At 51.7% G+C, this 22,113-nt stretch overlaps 1 protein-coding gene across 8 annotated transcripts in view; it reads right to left on the reverse strand.

Moving 5' to 3' along the window:
• Positions 1–22,113, reverse strand: part of PAX5 (paired box 5) — a gene marked incomplete at both ends in the record, with an annotated part of 187,412 nt that overhangs the window by 120,226 nt on the left and 45,073 nt on the right. For all 8 annotated transcript variants that reach the window (XM_080819890.1, XM_080819889.1, XM_080819887.1 and 5 more), the window contains one exon: positions 1,022–1,197. In XM_080819890.1, the coding sequence (XP_080676016.1) occupies positions 1,022–1,197 (176 nt within the window). The remainder of the gene's footprint in view (positions 1–1,021; positions 1,198–22,113) is intronic.

Consider the following 22,113-nt stretch of genomic DNA (forward strand, 5'->3'; position numbering starts at 1 on the left):
TGCTCAGACAGCCGGACTGTCACAGGATGGTGCCCCTTGAGGCTTTGCTCACCGCTCACTTCTCAACATCCCCTCTAGCCTCTCTCCTCTCCACAGGAGACAGTGCAGGCAGCCTATGTGCCTTTGAACGGCTCTGGGGGAAAACTTCAGAAGTGCCATCTAATGAGCACGTAGAGGAAGCCCAGCGAGGCCCGTCTTCAATCCCTGTACCAGGGGGTCTGCCTGACGTGCCTGCCACACGGGAGCTCTCTGCAGGCAGGAACCACATCTGACCTGCCGGGGCCTGCCAGGTAACCAGCCCAGACCGGGCATCAGGAAATAGCCTCCTGAGCGGAATCTGGCACCTTACACATCTTATCTAGGCCCCAGAAGCCTCTCACTGGGCAGAGCCCTTCTGGTCCTGTAGCCAAGGCAGCGACTGAGCTTCTGTCCAGGGCTAGCAAGGGGTCATCCTCCTACTTCCCTCCCTCTCTTGCAAATGACCGAGCTGGGAGTGTGTCCAGTGAGACACTTCTTCACTTCCAGGCTCTGGGATTCAGTCTCTAAAAGCATGGCAGGGTGACCTGCTGGGGGGCTGACAGTGGGCCACACCCTAGCACCACCATAATGTGGCTTGTGGCCATATTTCTATCTTCACCCTGACTGACAGGATAAGGACTCAAGACTACCTCGAGTGGCCCCAAAGATCACGACACCGCCCCTGTGCCAAGAGCCTGGGGAAAGGACACCATTCGGCAACAGGGCAGAACAGCCCTACTAGGTATGCCACTGTCCCCACCCCCACCCCCCCAGGCTGGCTGGGGAGACCGAGGCACTGAGGCAAGAAGCTGCCAGAACCCCAGATGAGTCCTCCTGACCCTGTGGGAGGCCACAACTATGCAAGTTTGGCTGAGAACAACAAGAAGCCTGCCTCAGAGTAGAGCACAGCACCGTCGCCCACACCCCGCCAAACGCCTGGGGGTGGGCAAGCCGAGCCTGCGTCGAGCTGGAGGTCTAGCGGGCAGTGAGCGGTGGGGCGTACCTGCTCGGGCTTGATGGGCTCCGTGGTGGTGAAGATGTCCGAGTAGTGCTGCCTCTCAAACACGCGGTCCAGCACCTCCAGCTGCTGCTGCGTGAACAGGTCTCCTCGCATCTGCTTCCGGAGGAAATCTCTGCCCGGCAGCGAGTGACCGTTGGGCACTGGAGATTCCTGAATACCTTGGATGAGCAGGAGACATGAAGGGGGAGTGCAGGTTACACGAGTTGCTGAAGAAAGGCGTGTCCGACAGTGAGATTTGGGGCAGGAGGGCCTGAGAAACCCCTGCACCCAGCTCCTCCCCTGATAGATGAAACAGACAGGAACTCAGCCAAGGGGCTCCTCAGCCAAGGGCACTGTGCCGGCCAGGGCAGAGCCAACCTCCCAGAGCCACGTGCCAGGCACCAAGCCAAGCCCTTTTTCCATGTATCATCTCGTCTGAAACTCAGTGATCCCATCGTAGACAACATGTCCCCCATTTTGCAGATGAGAAAATTGAGACCTGAGAGATCAAGTAATTTGTTTGAGGACTAGAGCTCAGGTTAGCTGGGAGTCTTTTTTTAAAGATTTATTTATTTGAGAGAGAGAACGCGTGTGTGCAAAAGAGCGCGTGTGGCCAGGGGCTAGGGAGGGGACGCAAAAAGAGAAGGAGAAGTAGACTCCCGCTCAGCACAGAGCCCGACTCAGGGCTTGATCCCAAGACCGTGATATCATGACCTGAGCCCAAATCAAGAGTTGGATGTTGAACTGAGCCGCCGAGGCGCCCCTGGAGTGGGAGTCTTAACCGCCAGGGGTCACTGCCTCTTCTGCACTGAGGCTCCCCACCCCTTGAAGGTACCAGTTTCATCCCAGAGCCGAGGCCCTCACCCAAGACGCTTGCCACCACACCACGTGACCAGTCGGTAAAGCACTGCACTGGGACAGCTATAGGGAAACAGCCTTCACACAACTCTGGTGGGACCTCTTTGGACCCACACCCATGACAGACAATTTGACAAAACCTATCAAAACCACAAAGGCACATTTCCTTTGATAAAGCAGCTGTACCTCTGGAAATGTATTTTACCACTGGACTCACACATAAGGGAAGTGATCTACGTACAAGGTCCTAGTAGCAAAAGACTGGAAACAACGCAAGAATTTATTTGTAGGGGCTAGCTGAATAAGTCACGGTGTGCTCACACAGTAGAGTGCGGGCAGCCGCGTGAAGGAGCGAGGACTCCCACTGTGAGCTGATATGGAAAGATCTTCAGGATATACCATCATATGAAAAATAAACCAGCTACAGCAGAGCATGTATAACATATAAGCTTCTGTGTAAGAAAAAGGAAGAGAATAAGACTTTATGTGCCTTTTGTATATATATCGCCAAAGGAGCTCTGGAAGGCACCATGAGAAACATCGAGAGCGCTCATCCTTCCTTTCCGGGAGGCAGGAGGTGAAGGGCCCTTCCTCATAGCACGCTTCTTGTTGTGTTTTGTCTTACTGCATAACTCTCAATGTACTACTGCCTGCTCAAAAACATGAATTACCGAGAAAGTACGGCATTAAATTCTCTGTGTGTTCTGTATTGTTAGCTCGTCACACTGTTACAGGCTCTGGGGATAACGCTTGCATTTCAAAGAAAATACTACGAGTTACCAATAAAAAAGAAAATATGTTGGGGGCAGGGGGCGCCTGGGTGGCTCAGTGGGTTAAGCGTCTGCCTTTGGCTCAGGTCACGATCCCAGTCCTGGGATTGGGCTCCCTGTTCAGCAGGAAGTCTGCTTCTCCCTTCCGAGACTGGTATGTGCTCACTCTCTCTTTCTTTCTCTCCCCTTCTCAAATAAATAAATACATGAAATCAAAAAAGGAAGGAAGGAAGGGAGGGAAGGAGGGAGGAAGGAAATGGGATGAAATATTTTTGGTGAGCCTTGAGCTTGAACCGTTCAAAATGAAAGACAGCAAGGAGGGCAAAAGACAGCAAGGAGATGGCCTCAAGGGCCCTCATCCCCAGGGGCTCTCTAGGACCCAGCTGCTCATGCAGGGCTGACCACAGACACTGTTAGAACCCAGACCTCTTTCTTCCCCTTTGGAAGCCCCTGGGGGAGACCAGCAGGCATCCAACCTCTCACTGGCAGGTGCCTTCACGCAGGCCTTGACTGATTATCCCCCTCGTCCCACCCTGTCAGCACAGGCTGCCCTACTCCTCATCCATCATGTAGTGTGAGGAAGGAGACCAAACCGAGGAGCGTGAAGCAGTAGGGTGCTGTGTCACTGAGATGCTACCCCAAGCGGCTGTTTCCCCAACTCTCCTATCTGGAGGCAGACGCAATGCAGGGTCTGACATTTGAGCAAAGACACCGGCTGTGAGTGTTCCCAGGAATACTGGCCTCCCAGAGTCCTCCACGGAGGCTGGCGGCTCAGAGCACCCCAGTATCTCTACAGGAAGGGCCTTCAGAGGCAGCTCATAAAGCTCCCTGAGGAAACAGATCGCACCTGCACTTTGACCCAAGAGGATATGATAGGCTAAGCTACAGCCTCAGTGACCAGATACTCCAACACGTGGGCCACGAGGGAAGCTGGTCTCTCTGGCTGATGTCCTCCAGCCTAGAGTTTGGGCCCCTCCTCTGGCTACCTGCAACACGAGTCTTCCACAAGACTGGTCCCTATTCCTGCCCATGGGACATCATCCTCAGAGTCCCTTTTTCCAAGATGGCCTATCCCCATGGGGACCATTCCTACAAGGGCATCGAGACTAGTAGAATGTAGGAGTTCAGAACCCTGCCCATGCTCTCCCATTGGCTGGCATCTGCCAAATGACCCTATTATCAAAGATACACACACACACACATGGGAGGACACTCATCTTTCTTCTCCTCAGCTATTGCCCTGGCCTGTCATCCTGGCCCCAGTCACTCCTACTGAAGTATGACCTTGCCCTCGGTCCCCAGTACTCCCATCAAGTGGTTCCCTGTCAGAGACAACACCCATTCTTAAAAGACTTCTTTCTGTCCACCAGCTTCACTTAGACTCCCCAGCCCCATCCTGCTAGCCAGGCCCCAAACTCCTAATGAAGGCTCTTTCCTGTCAGCCAGTCCCTGGTGACTCCCATCAAGATCTCACTGTGCCCCCGGCTGGGCACTCCCCACCTCTTCCCTCCCACTCAGGCTGCTCCATCAGACACACTGGCCCGGCTGTCCTCCCACAGATGTCCTCAGGCTCGATTCCTCTCCTGTGGGATTCACAGGCCAGGCTCTTTGCACAGCTCAGAGTTCTGGAAGGGCAGACCTTCACCTCCGCTGAGGAAGCTGAGGGTGCCTCTGCTGAGGGCTCCTGCAGGCAAGGTCACCATCTGGTCACTAAGTAAAGTCTCAGGGCACATGGCCAACTCAAGTGTATGCACCTGGGGTCCGTGGAAGCCTAGCTCGCTGAGGACAGGTTCCCGTACTCCAGGCACAGGCAGTCCTGCAGGGACCTGAGCCATCTTTTGGGAAGAAGACTTGCTGCATCCTGCTCTGGTTTTCTGAAAATCAACCACAGCAGCCACGGGCCAAGTCTGGGAGAAGGCCCAGGCTGTCATGGTGACCCAGACACTCCTAGTAGAGGACCGCGAGCTGGAAAGAGCCACCTCTCCAGTCCTATGCCCCTGACCTACAATTCCTCCCACTGTCCTGGCCCCTCCAACACCCTCACTTGCTTTCTCCACTGGGAGGGAGGTACGGTAGGTCTACCTTGTCACTCTGCACAGACGCCTGATGTCGGTCATTTCCTGAGGAGGCTGAGACACATCTACCCATATAATCACTCATTGGACAAACATGGACAAAGTGTTTACTCTGTACCAGGCGGTGTTTAGAAAAAAACAACAGAGGATACAGGGATGCCTCAGACAGGCCCCTCTTCCCAAACAAGAAAGGGCAGCTCACTTTCGTCAATATTCACACAGACGTGTGGCTACACACTGTGATTACTGCCAAGTAGAAAGAGTGTCTAGAATCACGTGCACACGAGTATGGAGAATGAGGGAGAGGTGTGACCGCACCGGGGGAAGTGAGAGAAGTCTCCCACAGGAAAATCATGCTTGAACTGAGAGTAGAGGACAGGGGTCAGCCAGGCAAAGAGGGTAGGGATGGAAAGGGTGCGCCAGGCAGAGGAGTCCATCTACAAGGGCTTAGACATGAGAGGGAGACGAAAGGTACAGGACGGTGAGGGGAAGAGACCCCAGGAGGCTGTGGAGAGGCAGGTGGGGGATGGCCAGACAGCCCCGGAGCCCACAGGAGGCCATGGGGAGGATCTGAGTCCTGCTGGGGGTGCAGTGAGGGGCGATGGGAGGGGCTGAGGAACAATCACCTTCACATTCCTCAGTCCCGGTAACTGAACTGCCAGTTCCTTTAGATGAGTCTGTGCTCTCAAAGCACTGGGCCCAAGGCTCATCCTTTGGCGAGACTCAGGGCTGGCAAGGTGAAGTTTGCCCCTGTGGACATCTGAATGTGACGTGTGGAGTCAGGCTGTCACCCGCTGGGCATCCATCATGCCGCTAAGGAAGGGGAGCCATTCCCCATGGACATGCGCGCTATTGCCAGAACGGACGCTGCCTGTGAGCACGCGTGCCTCCTCCTCCGGGATGCCTTCCTTTCTGCTCCAGCTGCTTCATCCCCTACTTTTTGGGCTCTGACCATTTTCTCCCTTTTCTTAGGAGTCAAGCCCACTGGGCCCTCTGACACTGCACTATTAGCTACCTCAGGGGGAAGCCACGGCTTCATCTCTGTCTCCTCCACGGGAAATATCTGTGGAATGAATGAACAACCACCTTTTTTCCACAGGTCTGATCTGCAAATGCCAGCATCCCTCCAACTGATTTCATTCATTCAATCATTCATTCTTCTCTCTCTTTTTTTAAAGGTTTTATTTATTTATTTGAGAGAGAGAGAGAGCGAGAGAGCACGAGAATGGAGGAGAGGGAGAAGCAGGCTCCCCACTCAGCAAGGAGCCTGACGTAGGGCTCCATCCCAGGACTCTGGAATCATGACCTGAGTAGAAGGCAGACACTTAACCGACTGAGCCACCCTAGTGCTCCCATTCATTCTTCTCTTAAGCAAACTTAGTGAGCAGGTGTCACACTAATGCTGGCATCAGCGATGGGTAAGAGCTGTCCTGGCCCTGCCCTCGCAGACTTCTGTTCGGTGGAGGAGGCAAATGTTAATTGAAAAATAATCAGACCAGAAAAGGTGCATATGTCAACCAGCATAAATCCTCTGACGAAAAGAGGCATAATTCTTGGGCCAGGGACACAGATGACCTGCCTCTGGGTACACACATAGTGGGTGCACAGCAAACCAAACAAACCAGTTACATGCTCAAAGACAGCTACAAAAACGAATACCCAGAAACCAGCCCTGACCTCCAAGTCTCCCATGGAAGTTTCCGTAGCATTTCTCATCTGTGTTGCAAAGACGCCATCTGACTTCATTGGAAAATGTGGTCTTGGAGACAAGCTACAGAAACCCTCGGACCCATTTTATTCCACGGAGAAAAATCTGAACTTACAATGTGAATGGTATGCTTAAATATATGGACAGACATGGGCAAAAGTACAAAGGTATACAAGGGGCATGGTATCTTTAAGTCTTTTTCTCTACTCCAAATCAAATAATATGTAATAGACCCAGTGCTGGGCTTAGTCAACCATGGCTCGTAGAATTAACATTCTGGAAGCTAGCTTCAGGGGAGCAAGGGGCAGGAAGCCCCGTCTCGGGGAGCAAAGAAATGCTGGCTTTAAATTTCAGGTTAAACCAATGTTATTCACAACCCGGCTTTGAAGCTAAAAGCTTTACACAATCGGGTCTGGTTACGCAAAGGGGGAGGAAGCAAAATAGCCTCAGATTCCCATCTGTCAAGAGAAAGCTGTCTCTTGTGTGTCTTAAAAGATCATAAACCCATTGCATTTTCTTCAGAGCACAGCAGATTCAGGGGTTTTGCATTTTTCTAGAAGGGTTCTGGTTTGTTTCTTTAAAAATCATCATGTACTTTATGTCTGCAGATGTTCACTGGGAAGGAAAAAAATAAAAACAAACAGGAATCTCTATAATCCCTTCTGGGATCGCCCCAAATCCCTTTGGGGCGAAACCCTAGCCGAAGGCCCACCCGAGAGTCCCAGGAAGGGAGCCTGAGGCCATTGGGTCAGTCTACAGAACCCTGTTAAAGCCAGAGCCCTTACAGAACCTTGTCCGTCCTCCCAGGTGCTCCCCTGCATGGCAGGCCAGTGGCAGGGTCCCATGGGAAAAGGGTTGAGAGCCAGCAGACCTGGGTTCTAGCTCCAGCTCTGCCCTTACTTGCTGTGTGAGCCCTCTCTGGGCCTCAGAGGCCCTATCACCCACCTCAGAGGCTGAGTCAGTCATTTCTAACCATTCTTGTCTCCAAAACCCACCTAGATTTTGTCTATTAAATAATATTACATGCGCATTAACTTATTTTCCCATTTTGGTTGTTCTGTACAGCCTTGGTAGGGCACCCCCACCCCCTGCAATAACCATTCCACCCTGAACAGTTGCCCGAGCCTAGCCAGGGGACCCCATTCTCTTTGCCAATACTTGGTTTAGGAACAGATATGTGGGTAGTTGGGGGGTTGCTGGGGCTTCTGGGAGGAGGTTGGAGAGGAAGAAATCTCACTCTCTTCATCAGGATGCATTTACCCTTAATCTTTTTGAATTTGTGAGAAGTCCCAGATCCCATTACTGCTTTGGGCACTACAATGGCCCCTACCCTTACCTCAGGGTCCGAGTCTGCTCCTGACCTGGCCTGCAGGGAGGGCTCCACGGTAGTGATGCCCAGCCAGTCTGCTGCCTTCAGCCCAGTTCTCTGACACCCACCGTGCTCCCAGGCCTGCCTCCCCAGTGAAGATGCGGCACAGCCAGGTCTTGGCACATCAGGCCCCGAGAGGCTGAGTATCTGAGGTCGCTCAGCAGGGATGTGTGCCTCGGCCTCATACCTGCCGTGTTCTCTCCCCTCTCCTTCGCCCTTCAGATAAGCCACTAAAACTAACACCCTCCGTTTCCTCATCTATAAACTGGCACAATGGTCGGCAAGTCAATTCCTGGGGCTTTAGTAAGGATTCATGAGATCATCTCCGTAACGTCTTCGCCCCGGTGGCTGGCACGAAGTTAGTGTCCAACCCGCGTTAGCTGCTGTCACCACCACTTTCACCACGAAAATCCTTCCAAGGCTTCCTCAAGACAAAGTCCCAGCCTTCCGTGCCTCCATGATTTGTCCCTGCAGTCAGAGTCACCCCCGTCACCCCACAATGCCATCCCAGCAGGCTACGTACTCCTCATTCCTCGTCCCCCTGCCAGCTCGCCTTCACCCCTGCCCTTCGAGGCTCAGCCTAGAAACCACCTCCTCTCTGAAGCCTGCCTCTAGGACCATAGGCTGAAGGAATGGTCCTTTCTTCTGGGTCTCCTCAGCAAGCAGCACTGGCCACCACTATGGCCTGGATTTTACTCCTCACAACACATCCCATCAGGTCAGTCCCCATTTTCCAGCTGAGGGACCTGGCAAAGGTAAGAAGTAATGTGTTCAAGGCCACAGCAAATACCCGCATGCCTCTTAACAGGCCTTAGAGGAAAGCTAGGCCCTGGGGAGGATGGGGCGCACGCGCCAGGGAAGCCTGGACACCTGAACATTGGCAGGCCCAGGGTCAAATCTCCAGTCTGGCTCTCATGAGCCTATGATATTTGAGAAACTTCTTTAACCTCTTGAATCCTTAATGTTGTCATCTGTAAAATAGGACAGTCATGAGACCCGGGGTTGAGGAAAGAATGAGAGGAGACTCCTTGTGGAATGTTCGGCAGGGCCTGCCACACAGCAAGGGCTTGAAAAACATGTGGTCTCTAGGATTGTTCTTTCTTTCCTTCCCTTTGAACAGTATGAGCTCTCTGAGGGCAGAGCGCATGTCTGACTCACCTCGAGCACAGGAGATGCTAATCAGTGTTTGTTGACTGAATGCATGACCTAGGAAGACTTGAGGCTTTGCAGGGGACTCGGGGGGGACTCAAGGCTCAGGGGGGATCTCGGCAGCAGGAGAGTCTCTGGCATCTTCAAAGAACTTGGGAGAAAACCTTCAGGAGTGACCTCCAGGACATCAGTGATCCCAGAGGAGGAAAGAGTGAAACGACTAAGGCCTTATGTTCTACCTACTTCTTCTTTTTTTTAAGATTGTATTTATTTATTTGACAGAGAGAGATCACAAGTAGGCAGAGAGGCAGGCAGAGAGAGAGAGAGAGGAGGAAGCAGGCTCTCCGCTGAGCAGAGAGCCCGATGCGGGACTCGATCCCAGGACCCTGAGATCATGACCTGAGCCGAAGGCAGAGGCTTCAACCCACTGAGCCACCCAGGTGCCTCTGTTCTACCTACTTCTAAGAATGATCTGAGGCAGTTCATAAAATTTTAAGTGAGAGCATGATAAACTACCAAAGCTCAGTTGAGCTTTAAGCTTCACATACACCGAAAGGAAGACGCAGTAAGTTGTTCAACCGCTCAGAGTCCAACAACAATGGCAAAATGCCATTCACTCTTCTACTTTGCATGGGGGTGTTTAGATGCTCAGGGTGACCCAGAGATGACTAACATCAGGAAAGGGGCCCTGCAGGAGGAGCCCCCCAAGCCAGACCCCAGATACGCAGAGGAGACAAGGCATGGAGATAAAGGGAATCGAATTCCAGGCACAGACATGATCCAGCCACAACGTTTCTAGAGCATCTACCGTGAGCCAGGCCCTGTGCTGGGCCGCAGGGTGGCAGGGCTGGAACCGTCCCGTGGCAGCCCAGAACCCAAATCGATGTTCTGAGTGATTGTATAAATCCCAGCTTAAACTGGGCTGAGAAAAATCAGAGTCGTGTGCAGGAAATTCCACTGGAACTACCATTATTCAGCCATTAGTCTCACTCAATCTTTCTTCTCGGAGAAGGAAAAACGCAAAATTGTAAAATTGCCAAATACGTTCAGGTTCGACCAGAGTGAATTGGATTGTGCTGTGTGTTACCGAATGAATCAGAGGCTGTCAGTGAGGGAAAGGCCCTGAGGGACCGATGATCCCTCAGGATGGTAAAGGGATTTGTCCAGGGCCACGGGGTGGGTCCAAAGTGAGCTGAGCCTGGGAACACACAAGGCCCCCGATGCCCACTCTGAGCCTCATGGATCCATTCATTCCTGAGCAACGTGCACCAAACTCCTGCTGGCTGTCTGGCTCTTGGCACCTGAATCACAGAGGGGTTTAAGTTCTAACCCCTGCCCTTGCGTGGAGGACATAGAGAAGTGAATAATTCCGATGCAGTAAGGTAAGTGTGAGGAGCCTGAGAAGTGCAGGCAGCCCTGGGAACCAGGTGATGGTAGCTGACCCGTATACAGAGCTTCCTCTGTGCCAGGCACTATATCACCGTATCGCCTTAATCCTCATAACAATCCCATACTGTCAAGTCTGTTATTGCCCCTTCCATTTTACAGATGAGGAAACTGAGGCCTGGGGAGCTTAAGTAACTTGCCCATGGTCACACAGCTAAGAGACTGAAGAGCTGGGATCCAGACCCAAGCAGTCTGACCCCAGAGTCTTACCCTAACCCTATACTAAATCGCCCCACTTAATCCAGGCTGGGGGCAGGGGTGATCCAAAAAAGCCACCTGTAAGAAGTGAAGCTCAAGACTTAAGAATGAGGGGTGCCTGGGTGGCTCAGTGGGTTAAGCCTCTGCCTTCAGCTCAGGTTATGATCTCAGGGTACTGGATCGAGCCCCACATCCGGTTCTCGGCTCAGCAGGGAGCCTGCTTCCCTCCCCCCTCTCTCTGCCTGCCTCTCTGCCAACTTGTGATCTCTCTCTGTCAAATAAATAAATAAAATCTTAAAAAAAAAAAGGACTTAAGAATGAGAAGGAAGGAGTGAGCCAAAAAAAGAGGTAGGGAGAGGATGTGCATTCTGATGAGAGGGAACAGCATATGCAAAGGCCCAGGGGCATGTGAAAAATGTGGTGCTTGGAGAATGGCTATAATTCAGGAAGTTTGGAATGCAAGAATTGGGCCAGGGGGAAGACAGCAAAGTACACAAGGCTCTTTCCTCTCTATTTAGCTTCTCAGCACTGTTCTCCGTTATCCAGAGCCTAATGTATACTCTGATGCATACTTTGTGCTTAACTGAATCAACATGACCTCAAAGAAGAGACAGGAAGGAATACCTTGTGCATTGCCATGGGACAAGTCTGTTCTCTCCAATCCATACTATCCAAGTCCATTACCTTGTACAGTAGTACCTAATTATTCTACCTTACACAGAGAGATCCACGCTAATTAGGAGGGATATTAAATTAACCACCATAGTGAAAATATTCCAAAGCAAATGAAATATTACTGGGAGCAAAAGGGTGATTTGTTACTATGGGTTGTGCTTTTAAATGAGATCAAAGAATGCTAAAGGCTTCATTTTAATTACACCTGGAAGGACTCCTTATGCATGCACCCCCTTTTGGGGCTTCCACACACACAGCAGTCTGTCCCCCATCCTCCACTGCACAGAAATAAATAAATAAAAGGGCTTAAAAATCATATTTACCCTGATATCTTTGCATTACCCCCATTTGGGTTTTTAAATTACTGCCTTTCTTTGCTCCCCAAGGACAATATAACTAAAAAGAAGGTTCATATTTTGAAGTGTATCTATCTGATCATTGCACAAATGTTTTCAGGAGAAATCACTATATTTCTCCAAGATGGGTATGGGTTTTGTCATAGATCAAAGTGAGAGGGAGGAAAAAAAGATAAATCATCAGAGATCCAAAAATACTTTTCATTTGGAGAAGATATCAGGCCATTTCGATGGGGCTGATAGAGTCCCTGTTCTGTCTCCATTACCCGAGGCAGGCAGCCCCAGCCAGGAGCCAACTACTGAGATTATATTCCCCATAAGATGGTCCCCGATATATTTATATATATATATGATCTTCAACCTCTATTGATTGACCAATTTCACAAGCAAAGACTGGTGAAATGAAGCTGAAATGAACATCATGCTTTAACTCATTGAACCTATCAGGCCTGAGTTAATCTCACTGTCCACTGTCTCTGATAGAATTCAATTGATCAATCATGTTTTGGTGATAGTACCATTTCACTGGCTTATTGCTTCTTCATTTCAGAGCTTGACCTGTTAGATATACTCGGACTGGCTCGACTCCTCTTGGATACACAGAGATCAGCCTCTGTCCGCCAATGTGTGTCATCTCCTGTCTCAGCTGAAAAGAACTCGAGGGGCTTTTGTGTCTATGTGTGGTGTGTTTTTCCCCCCAGACACACGCACATCAATGGTGGACTTAGGATGGCACCGAACAACCCCTCCAAGGGGTCCGGACTCCACACAGGAGCCACATCATTCCCTGCCACATAGCTGAATCGACCTGGTTGGACTCTGAACACAGCAGTGGCATCTTCTCATATTATACTGGCATGTGTGTGTGCCCACACAGGATAAGACGCACCCAGAAATGGTAATAACAACGGCCACTCAAGCATGTATCCACTCCGACCTTCCACATTCCCCGGTTTGTCGGATTCTCACAATGACCTAAGGAGTAGGGCAGGAGATTATCATTCCCATTTTATGGATGAGAAAATGGGCTCAGAGAGGGGGAGGGGGTTTGCCCGAGTCACCCAGCAGAGTTATCAGGCCAGGTGAGACTAAAAGACCTAGTGTCTCAACTCCCAAGTGCCTCTGTCAACCTCTGGGCACTTCCAGAATTGCCAAGCCATGCAGGGCACAATACTGTCCTCGGCTTCTTGGAGGAAGGAAACATCCTCAAATTTTGATTCAGAGAATTTTAGAGCTCAGGGGGGATTCTAAGATCTCCTGCAGCTTCATGCACAGCTTAGAAACTGAGGCCCAGGGGCCAGTAAACCGTTGTCCAAAGTTACCCACTCGGCAGCCTAACTAGAACTCAAACCTGGATCCCAGGTGCTTAGCTCGGGACCCTCTGCACTTTGTCTGGACACCTCTCTAATTTGTGCCAAGCCAATGAGCTCCTGTCAACAGAGAGAACTTCCTTCTCCACTGTTAACCTGGCCCGATGTGCTGTTATGGCTCCTTTGTGGCATTTAATTTAAATTTCCCAGCTGCAAGCCAAGGGGCTGCGCTTTGGGAAATCCTTTGGGAAATCGGGGCACGAGGGCTCTGCCCGGCTGTCTGCCTGGGGGAGGTGGCTCTTGGAGCCACAAGGCTGAGCCCAGTGTGCAGGTCTCCCGAGGAGGCCGGGCAATGACAGTTTGTAAATCAGCCCTGCATCTGCTCAGAGCCGGCAGAGTCTGCAAACACACTAATAGACTTTTCCTCTGTCCGCGGGGATCGGGGAGAAACAACATACAAAGGTGGCGCCTCTGGGTGCAAGGGCTGAGATGAGGGGCTTACTGAGGGTGGGGAGAGGGCTTCTGGGCCTCCCTCTGCAGCATGCTGCCTCTCTTACCACAAAATTGTAGTCCACCTTCCAGTAGTCCCAATCCCTACCTCCCAGATGCCCCAGTCTGGTTTCCAAAGAGTTGGGCCCTTGCCTGACCATCTTGAAACACTTACAGTCCAGGGCTGTGGAGTGGAGGGGCTCATGGGTCTGATCTGGCTGCAGTGTGGAGACCCCACCAGAGGGAGATGTGACAGAGGCCCCGTGGGCCAGAGGAAGGTTCCTGCGCAGGAGAGAGCGGATGACGGGCATGACTACCCAGGTTCAGAGCCAGGTTCAGGAGATTATCAGGAGGGAAAATCTGCTGGAGTTAGTGGCTCCCTGCTGGCAGGAGACAAAACACGCCTCTGCAGTTCCCTGTTAGACATTCTGGGCTGCCCCGTCCCCCCCAACCCCGCTGATGGCCCCTCTCACGCCAAGCAAAATCCCTAGTGCGTTGTGGCTTACAAGGCCCTATAGCACCTGCATACACAGATCAGTCCAAGGGGGCCACGAGGCCCTGTCTACTACGGAAGCCATAGTGCCTACCACTGAGTCAGAGCCACTAAATGGATGAATCTGGGTACCCCGCCCTGCAATCGGGCCTTCCTGACCTTCCCTCCTCCCACTCTCCTCCACTTACTCTGCTCTAGCCACACGGGCCTCCCTTGCCATCCCTCAATTATGCCAAGCGCGCCCCTGCCTCAGGCCTCTGCATATGCTGTTCTCTCTTTCTGGAACATTCCTCCCCAGATAACTGTTTGGCTCACCTCTCCCTCCCTTGAAGTCTCCCCTTAAATGTCATCTCACCATTCCAACTACCCTCCACACACCAGCCTATACCCGCCCCCTTCCCCAGAGTCACGCTCTGGCCCCTTCCCCAGCTTCGTTACCCTCCAGCGCCCTCAGCAACACGCTGTTTATTTTCCTTGTTTACTTATTCTCTCTTCCCTTATTAGAATGTCGCTCATGAGGGCAGAGGTTTTTGTCTAACTTGTTCATTCCTGTGTCTCCAGGACCCAGAGCACATAGCAGGCACAAAATAAATACTTGGGAATGAATGGATAAAAGTGGACATTTCACCAAAAGTGAAAAACTAAACAAGTACAGAAGCAGCAGCCACTCTTCCAGAACCTACTGGGAAAGTCCGGCTGCTCCCTGCCTGGGGGCTTCCGACGCTCCCTTCCATGCCTGGCCCAGGGCTAAGAAGACAAAGCTCCCTATGGGAAATCAAAGGGGGCCACGAGGCCTGGTCTACCTTGGAGGCCACAGTGCCCAATACTGAGTCAGGAGCCACTAAATGAATGAATGACTTTCTAGGAGGAAGTCTCAGCCTTGGAAGTGTTTAGATGACATGATAGTGGTGGCTCGGCCACCAGCTCAGGCTCTGCCACTTGCCAGCTGTGTGTCCTTTCACAGCTCATCTCATCTGTGCAATGGACTCAATAAAATTGTGCCAAGTCAGGGCACCTGGGTGGCTCAGTCTGTTAAGCATCTGCCTTTGGCCAAGGTCATGATCTCAGGGTCCTGAAACCGAGCCCCTCCTCTCCCTGCTCATTGGGGGAGTCGGCTTCTCCCTCTCTTTCTGCCCCTCCCCCCTTGTGTGTACACTCTCTCTCTATCCCTCTCTCAAATAAATAAATAAAACCTTCATAAGTAAATAAATTGTACCGAGTCTAAGCACTGGGTCAGAGCAAGCAGGCTGTTATACCCCAAGTGAGCCAGCACTGTCTGCACAGCAAGCATCTCATGTGAGCTGATGAGGACCAGGGAGTGGGGAGAGGAGAAGAGAAGCCATTTGCTTAATTAAAAGGACAAGATGCACACAGAGAGGGGTGGGGCGCCTGGGTAGGCTCAGTAGGTTAAAGCCTCTGCCTTCAGCTCAGGTCATGATCCCAGGGTCCTGGGATCAAGCCTCGCATCAGGCTCTCTGCTCAGCAGGGAGCCTGCTTACCCCTCTCTCTCTGCCTGCCTCTCTGCCTACTTGTGATCTCTGTCAAATAAATAAATAAAATCTTTAAAAAACAAACAAACAAAAGATGCACACAGAGAGGGGTACTCGGCTAAGCTGCCTCTCTTGGTTCAAGCACTCAGCCATCTCTTACTGGTGCTCTGACCACAAGCACAGTCCCATAAGGGAACCCAGTCTTAGTCCTCAAGAGATCCCAACCTCCAGCAGGGAGACGGAACCTGGAGATGGAGCTCTGATTCAAGCATGGGCAAGAACCCTAGAGGACCCCACACAGCAGGCAGTGGGGGCCCAGAGAGAGAGAGAACTATCTGGTGTTGAGGGGGGCAGTCAGGGATGGCTGGCCTCCTGGAGGGCGGAGGTGGCATTTGAGCCAGGATTTGGGCTGGGGGGTATGAGGAAAGATTCCAAGGGTATCCCAAACAGAGACCAGAGGTAGGGGGCTGCACCTGAGGACTGATCCTCCCGGGAGCTCAGCACCCATGGAGTAGGGCTCATCTTTCACAGCCCAGATAGAAAGCAGGTCATGCTTCTGTCTCCCCACTGCCAGATCGTGCTCATAGTAGGTGCACAACAAATGCAGATTTTGCTTTTTAACAGAGTCACAGAACTTCCCAAAGGAAGAGACCCAAGAGAGAAATTGCTTGTGCCGGTGGACCTCAACAAAGATGATTGAATCTGTGAGTTTCTGTTACTGAGGAGAAATGATGGCATTTAGTGGGCAGAGCGGGACAGGGGGCACTCAGCCCAGTCCAGCACAGCGAAGAGCTGCCCGGTGCCCATGTGTCTTTGGAATGACCCATCATACACGCAGGTTGGTGAAAACTCTCTTTATAAATATCGGAAACTTGAACCTAACTGTTTTACTTACAGACACAAATTTGGCGTTTTAATTTACACTGACTTTTCCAGGAACGCAACCATCATGTGAATGGAGGAAAGATGATGCTTTGTTTTGGTTGGAATTTTATCAAAATGTGTTCACAATTTCAGAAAATCAGTTTACTGATGGCACCACCAGAAGAATTGGTATTGCCAAAAAACACAGCTGTCCACATTTGTAGCTGCTGTGTTCGTGGTGATTCTGTGCATAAGGGCTAGCAACTGACTATTATGTCTTCCGCTGCAGTCAAGCCTGGGCATTTACATAATGAAATACATCATTTTATTATGACTTTATTTTTCTTTCCCTCTTTTGTCACAATTGGGGCACTGAATTGATTTTTCAAATTATATGTGTAGGTACGTTTTATTGTTTCTAAATTTCACTTTAGGATAGCAAAGGAAGCACTACAAAATATTTGTTTTAAAGAAGGAGCACTGAGTTGACAGGTAATCACTCTATATGCTTTCCGAGGGCCCTCTGGTTCTGCCTGTTAGGACTGTCCCATGTTAGGGACTATTCCCTAATGTGTCTTCCTGAAAAGGGGATATATCCAGGGAGAGAAAAAGTTCTCCAGGCCCCTTTTGAGAGACAGGAAGACAGGTGCCCCAAATTAATTCTAAAACCAATGCACTTTCAGGGTGCCTGGGTGGCCCAGTCGGTTAAGAGTCTGCCTTCCATTCAGGTCATGACCTCAGGGTCTGGGGATTGAGCCCCACGTCAGGCTCCCTGCTCAACGGAAAGTCTGCTTCTCCCTCATCCCTCCCCCTGCTCATGCTTTCTCTCCCTCTCTCTCTCTCTAATAAATAAATAAAATCTTTAAGAAATGTCTTGTTCCTAAAAGACAGCCCCTACATTCCCCTTATCCTTTTTAGAAATCAGATTCCCAAATACAAATCCAGCTAGGACAGAGTGGAGAAGACACTTCTCCTTCCTGCCTGTAACAAAGGAAAAAGCAAAAGGCCAGGGGAAGAAAAGACACCTCTGAGAGATCAGTGCTCCTGAGATCCTGCAAATATGCAGAATGGGCTTAGAGTTCAGAGAGCTGAGGAGGTGGGGCGAAGCCTGGGGTGCGGTGGAAGAGTAGGGGAGGGAGGGATGGGAGAAGGTGCTAGTCCTGCCACAAGTAGAGCGGGTAAGTGCACAGGCTCGGAAACAAGACTGTGTGGGTCTGAATCCTAGCCCTGCAACTTACTAGCTGTAGGACCCTGGGCTGGTGATTTAATCTCTCATCTTTTCCATCTGCAAGAAGGAAATAGAACAGCACCTGCACTTCCTTTTTTAAAAGATTTTATTTTTAAGCAATCTCTACACCCAACGTGGGGTTTGCACTCGCAACCTCAAGATCAAGAGTGGCACGCTCCACTGACTGAGCCAGCCAGGCGCCCCAGCACCTGTACTTCTTAGGGCTGCTGCGAGCACAGTGCGTGCCACACCGTGAATGCCTCTGTCTCACTGCCACCCTCACGAGGCTGAGAAAAAAGAGTATTCTCTCCTCCACTGCTCACACTGCCAGACCAGGGGGCGAGGGGCTGGGAACAAAGACCCCTGTCCTGGCCCCATCTCCCCCATGGACCACTCATCCCCAACGGAGCCTCAGAGATCATCAGTAGCAACTCCCCCATTTTGCAGATGGGAATACTGGGACACAGAGGGGAAGAAAATAGAGCTCACATGGCAAACTCGTGTTAGATTCCCAAGCTAGACTCCTTCCACACCAGCATGCTGCTTCTTACACACTCTAAGCATCCATCTGTGAATAAGGGGGATTGTCACATGGCGGCACTAGGATCACCGAATGCAGTGACAGAGGGAAAAACCCTCAGCAAGCCTTTATTAAGTTTTGGCCACCTCGGAATTCGGGTCATCATGTAGCACACGGTAGGTGCCTGCCATATTTATCATAAACAGTGCATTATTCTCTCTTGCCAACCAGTGAACTGCCCAAGGGCAGTGACCTATTAGTACCAGAGTACCTAACACATGGTTGGCTCTCAGTAACTATTGAATGAATGAATGAATGAATGACAGCATGCCTGAAAAAGAGAACCGGAAAAGAAAAAACTAGAAGGCACTCTGGTGTCTCTAGTCAGAAGGAAAGAAAGAGTTTGCAAGGAAAAAATCCTGTCTCTTATCCACTCCTTCCACATCTGGGCTTTGTGCCAAGCTCTAGGCTGGGCACTGAGGCTGAATGGAAGGTGGCCCTTGTCCTTGGAATTCATGGTCTGATGGGGGAGGCAAAAGAAGACTGCGGAGGCTTAGGGGCAGCCATGCGGCTGACAGCTTTCTCTGTGGGAGCAAGGAGGGCTTCCTGTGGGAGGTGCCATGCCACAAAGCATGGGGAGGCTAGAATGGGGATAGAGATGGTGGGAGAGCCACCTCCCCAGGGCAGAGGGTGTAGAGACAATGACCATAGTAAGGGGGGGGGTGCTGAAATCCAGCCCTGAATTTGTCAAGCCATGGCACCCGAACCAGGGATGCCTTTCTCCTTTTTCTAGTCTTCCTCTCTTACAAGAAACAAAAAGTGGATGTCAATGCATCGTGCGGCCTGACCAGAACCCCCTCGGCCCCAGATGCAGAGGGAACAAGAGGGACACCAGGAGGACCAGCCAGTTCAACCTGCAAGCAGCATCTTGCCATCCAATTTCGCACCGCGGTCCAAGGCGAGAGTGGAGTGCACCATCCACCTCGGTCTCAGGCGACCTGGCAGGCGGCCTGACCAACGCAGGCTGCGGGGTGCACAGCGTCCCCGGGTTCCTGACATGCGCCGGGCCAGGTCCCCGCCGCCGGCGCGCGTCATCTGCTCGGCTGCCCAGCTCCCGGCTGCCGCCGCGGCCGCGCTCCCCGGGGCCCGGAAAGCTGGCATCCGTTGTTACCATAACAAACTCAATTGTTCTCAGCAGGGCCCCGGCAAATAAAGTCATTCATTAGGGGCCTCTCCCGGCCGCCGTGGGCTGCGCGGCAATCAGCGGGCCGCTCGCCGCCCCCTCGCGGGCCGAGACACGCGCCAGCGCCGTTACCTGCCGGGGCCGCCACGCTGTGCCCCGCGGCCCAGCCGAGGCCGCCGGCGGGGGGAGGGCCCGGCCGCCGGGTAGTTTTATCGCCCAACGTCAATTGACTTATACTGATTGGCTTCCTGCCGCCAAATGTCAATTAAATTGCAAATGCTTAGCGGAGTCGGGCGGCGGGCCGCCTCCTTCCCGAGGGCGCCGCGCGCTCCCTTCTTTTTGCGCCGCGCTCTAAATTTGCGGTGGAATTTATTTCTCCTTCCACGTCGCGGGGGAACATCCCGATGCGCCGCTGGAAGGGGTTTGCCCTCGGTGCCGGGCCGAGGGGGACCGGGCGAGGAAGGGGATCTGGCCCCTCTGGTCGCCAGGCGGCATCGCGGAATCCCTGGAAATTCCTCAAAGGTCCTGGCGTCTGAATCCCGCTGCGACCCTGAGTAAACCCCTTCCCGCTCCGCTCGGGCCTGGCTCTCTTCCACTGGCCTGGGCCTGGGCGCTGGACGAAGACGCAGCCCAGCCCCGGGCCCGCGTCCGGCACTGCGGAGCCAGCAAGGTCACTTGGCGCCGACTCCGGGCGCAGCGGTGTATGAGCCGCGTCTCATCTCAACAACCCTTTGAAGCAAATATTATTATTATCCTTCTTCTCCAGGAGGAGGGCCAGGTTAGGGAAATCGCTGAGATCTCCCTGCCTGGGCAGCCAGATTTCAGAAGCCTGTCGCTTAATGACTGTGTGCGGGATCACAGCGATAGGGCGGTGAAGTCATGATTAAGGGAAAGGGATGGGGCACTGACCTCTACCTGGGCACCGGCCACGGCCAAGAATTGGCCCAGGTGCTTTCACCTAGTAGGGAAATCTCCCAGTAATTGCAGGACCTAGGTGGTTCCCGCTGTCCAGATGGCAAAGCTGACCTTTGGAGAAGTTAAGGAATTGTTCAAGGTCACAGAACAGGCTCATGATATGAACTACAAGAACTCCCTCCCACCTACACGGAGCTCTACAGTTTACAAAGCACTTTCTCATGCGCTGCTTCTCACTGTGTCTGTACAAGACTCAGTACAAGAAGAAGGCGCTCTGTTCCCTTTGGCCGAGAAGACTGAGGCCCTGAATGGCTTGCCCCAGATCACCAGCACTCACACTTACGGCCCTGTCCCTCCCAAGTCCAGTGCTCCAGAGACGACCTCAAAGGGGCCTTGAGATAGGGACTATTCAAGCACACCTTGGCTCTTGCCCCCCCCTTCAATTCTGTGTGGAACAAAGAGGGGGACACAGGTCATAACTGGAGTGGAGCTGGAAAATGCTTTAGGGCATGGCAAGAGCAGGAAAGGGGGCTCCTGGGAAAGAAGGCATTTTCTGTAAGGACCATACATCAGGGCCCCAAAAAGATTTTGCTATTTCTTTTTCCTCCGTTGTCTCCCATAAACCTCCTCTTTGCAGCTTGTCTGCTCCTTAAGGCTGTGTCTTTGGAGAGAGGTATGCAGGTTCTTAACTGATAAAATGTGCCAGTATTTAAAAGATACAAACCTGACCGATGGTCCTTTTCAGAAAAGAGATGTTAGTGGAACAAAAGTCCCATTCAAGAGTGCTGGACGGCGTTCGTGTCTCAGACAGAAAGGAAACGAAGAGAGAGAAGATGGAGGAGGAGGGAGGGGGCAGCTGGGAGGAGGGAAAAGGAAACAGCAGGAGCTGGAAGGGGCATCTGGGCTCATCGCATCCCAACTGAGGACCCAGAGGGGAGGGACCAGACCCAGATCACATAGCGAGATAGTGGCTGAACTGGGGTCAGGAACCCAGGCCTCTCTACCCCATGTCAGGCTCATCCTACCTCTGCAAGCTGTCCTCATCCGCAATTTGAATTATTAGCTTCTTGAAATGCAGAGCTAAAGTTATGCCGGTATAAATTCTGGTGGGCACATCTTTCTTTTTCTTCTGACCCCTTGCCTGAATAATCCTATCATTAGTCCTAGCGACTGAAATAAAATCATTTAAAAAAAGAAGAAAGGAGGGAGCCCCTGGCTGGCTCAGTCCCTTAAGCATCTGACTCCTGGTTTTGGCTCAGGTCTTGATCTCAGGGTCGTAAGATCCAGTCCCATGTCAGGCTCCACACTCAGCAGAGAGTCTGCTTATCCCTCCCTCTCTGCTCCTACTCCCCCCACCCCCACTTGCTCTCAAATAAATAAAATCTTTTTTAAAAAATAAAGGAGAAAACAAAAGAGCCAGGAATCTAGAAAGTTCTCAACAAGTCATCAAGGAATCTGAATCCCGTATAAAAACTCTTTGCTCTGGGGCGCCTGGGTGGCTCAGTCATTAAGCCTCTGCCTTCAGCTCAGGTCATAATCTCAGGGTCCTGGGATCGAGACCCACATCGGGCTCCCTGCTTTGCGGGAAGCCTGCTTCTCCCTCTCCCACTCCCCCTGCTTGTGTTCCATCTCTCCCTCTCTCTGTCAAATAAATAAATAAAATTTTTTAAAAAACCTCTTTGCTCTGATGACAGAAATAATAATAGCTATTTTTTAAACTTGCCGTGCAACTATCTATCAAAATATCACAAGTACCATTTTTTAATCGCCAGGAGAAGCAGGAATTATCATCCCCTTTCGGCAGATGAGGAAACTGAGACTCAAAGCAGGCCCTTGTCAGAGCTCACACATCTAGTAAATGGAAGCACTGGGTCCAGACTCTGCACTACCCCGCCTACCTATCACCAGCCAACTCTCGCACTTGAAACTGACCAACTTGAAGGTGTGAAAACAAAGCATGCACGGCAGTGTTGGGGGGAAACTCAGAACTGGGGAACCT

Source organism: Martes martes, assembly GCF_963455335.1.
Source record: "Martes martes genome assembly, chromosome: 12".
Taxonomy (NCBI): domain Eukaryota; kingdom Metazoa; phylum Chordata; class Mammalia; order Carnivora; family Mustelidae; genus Martes; species Martes martes.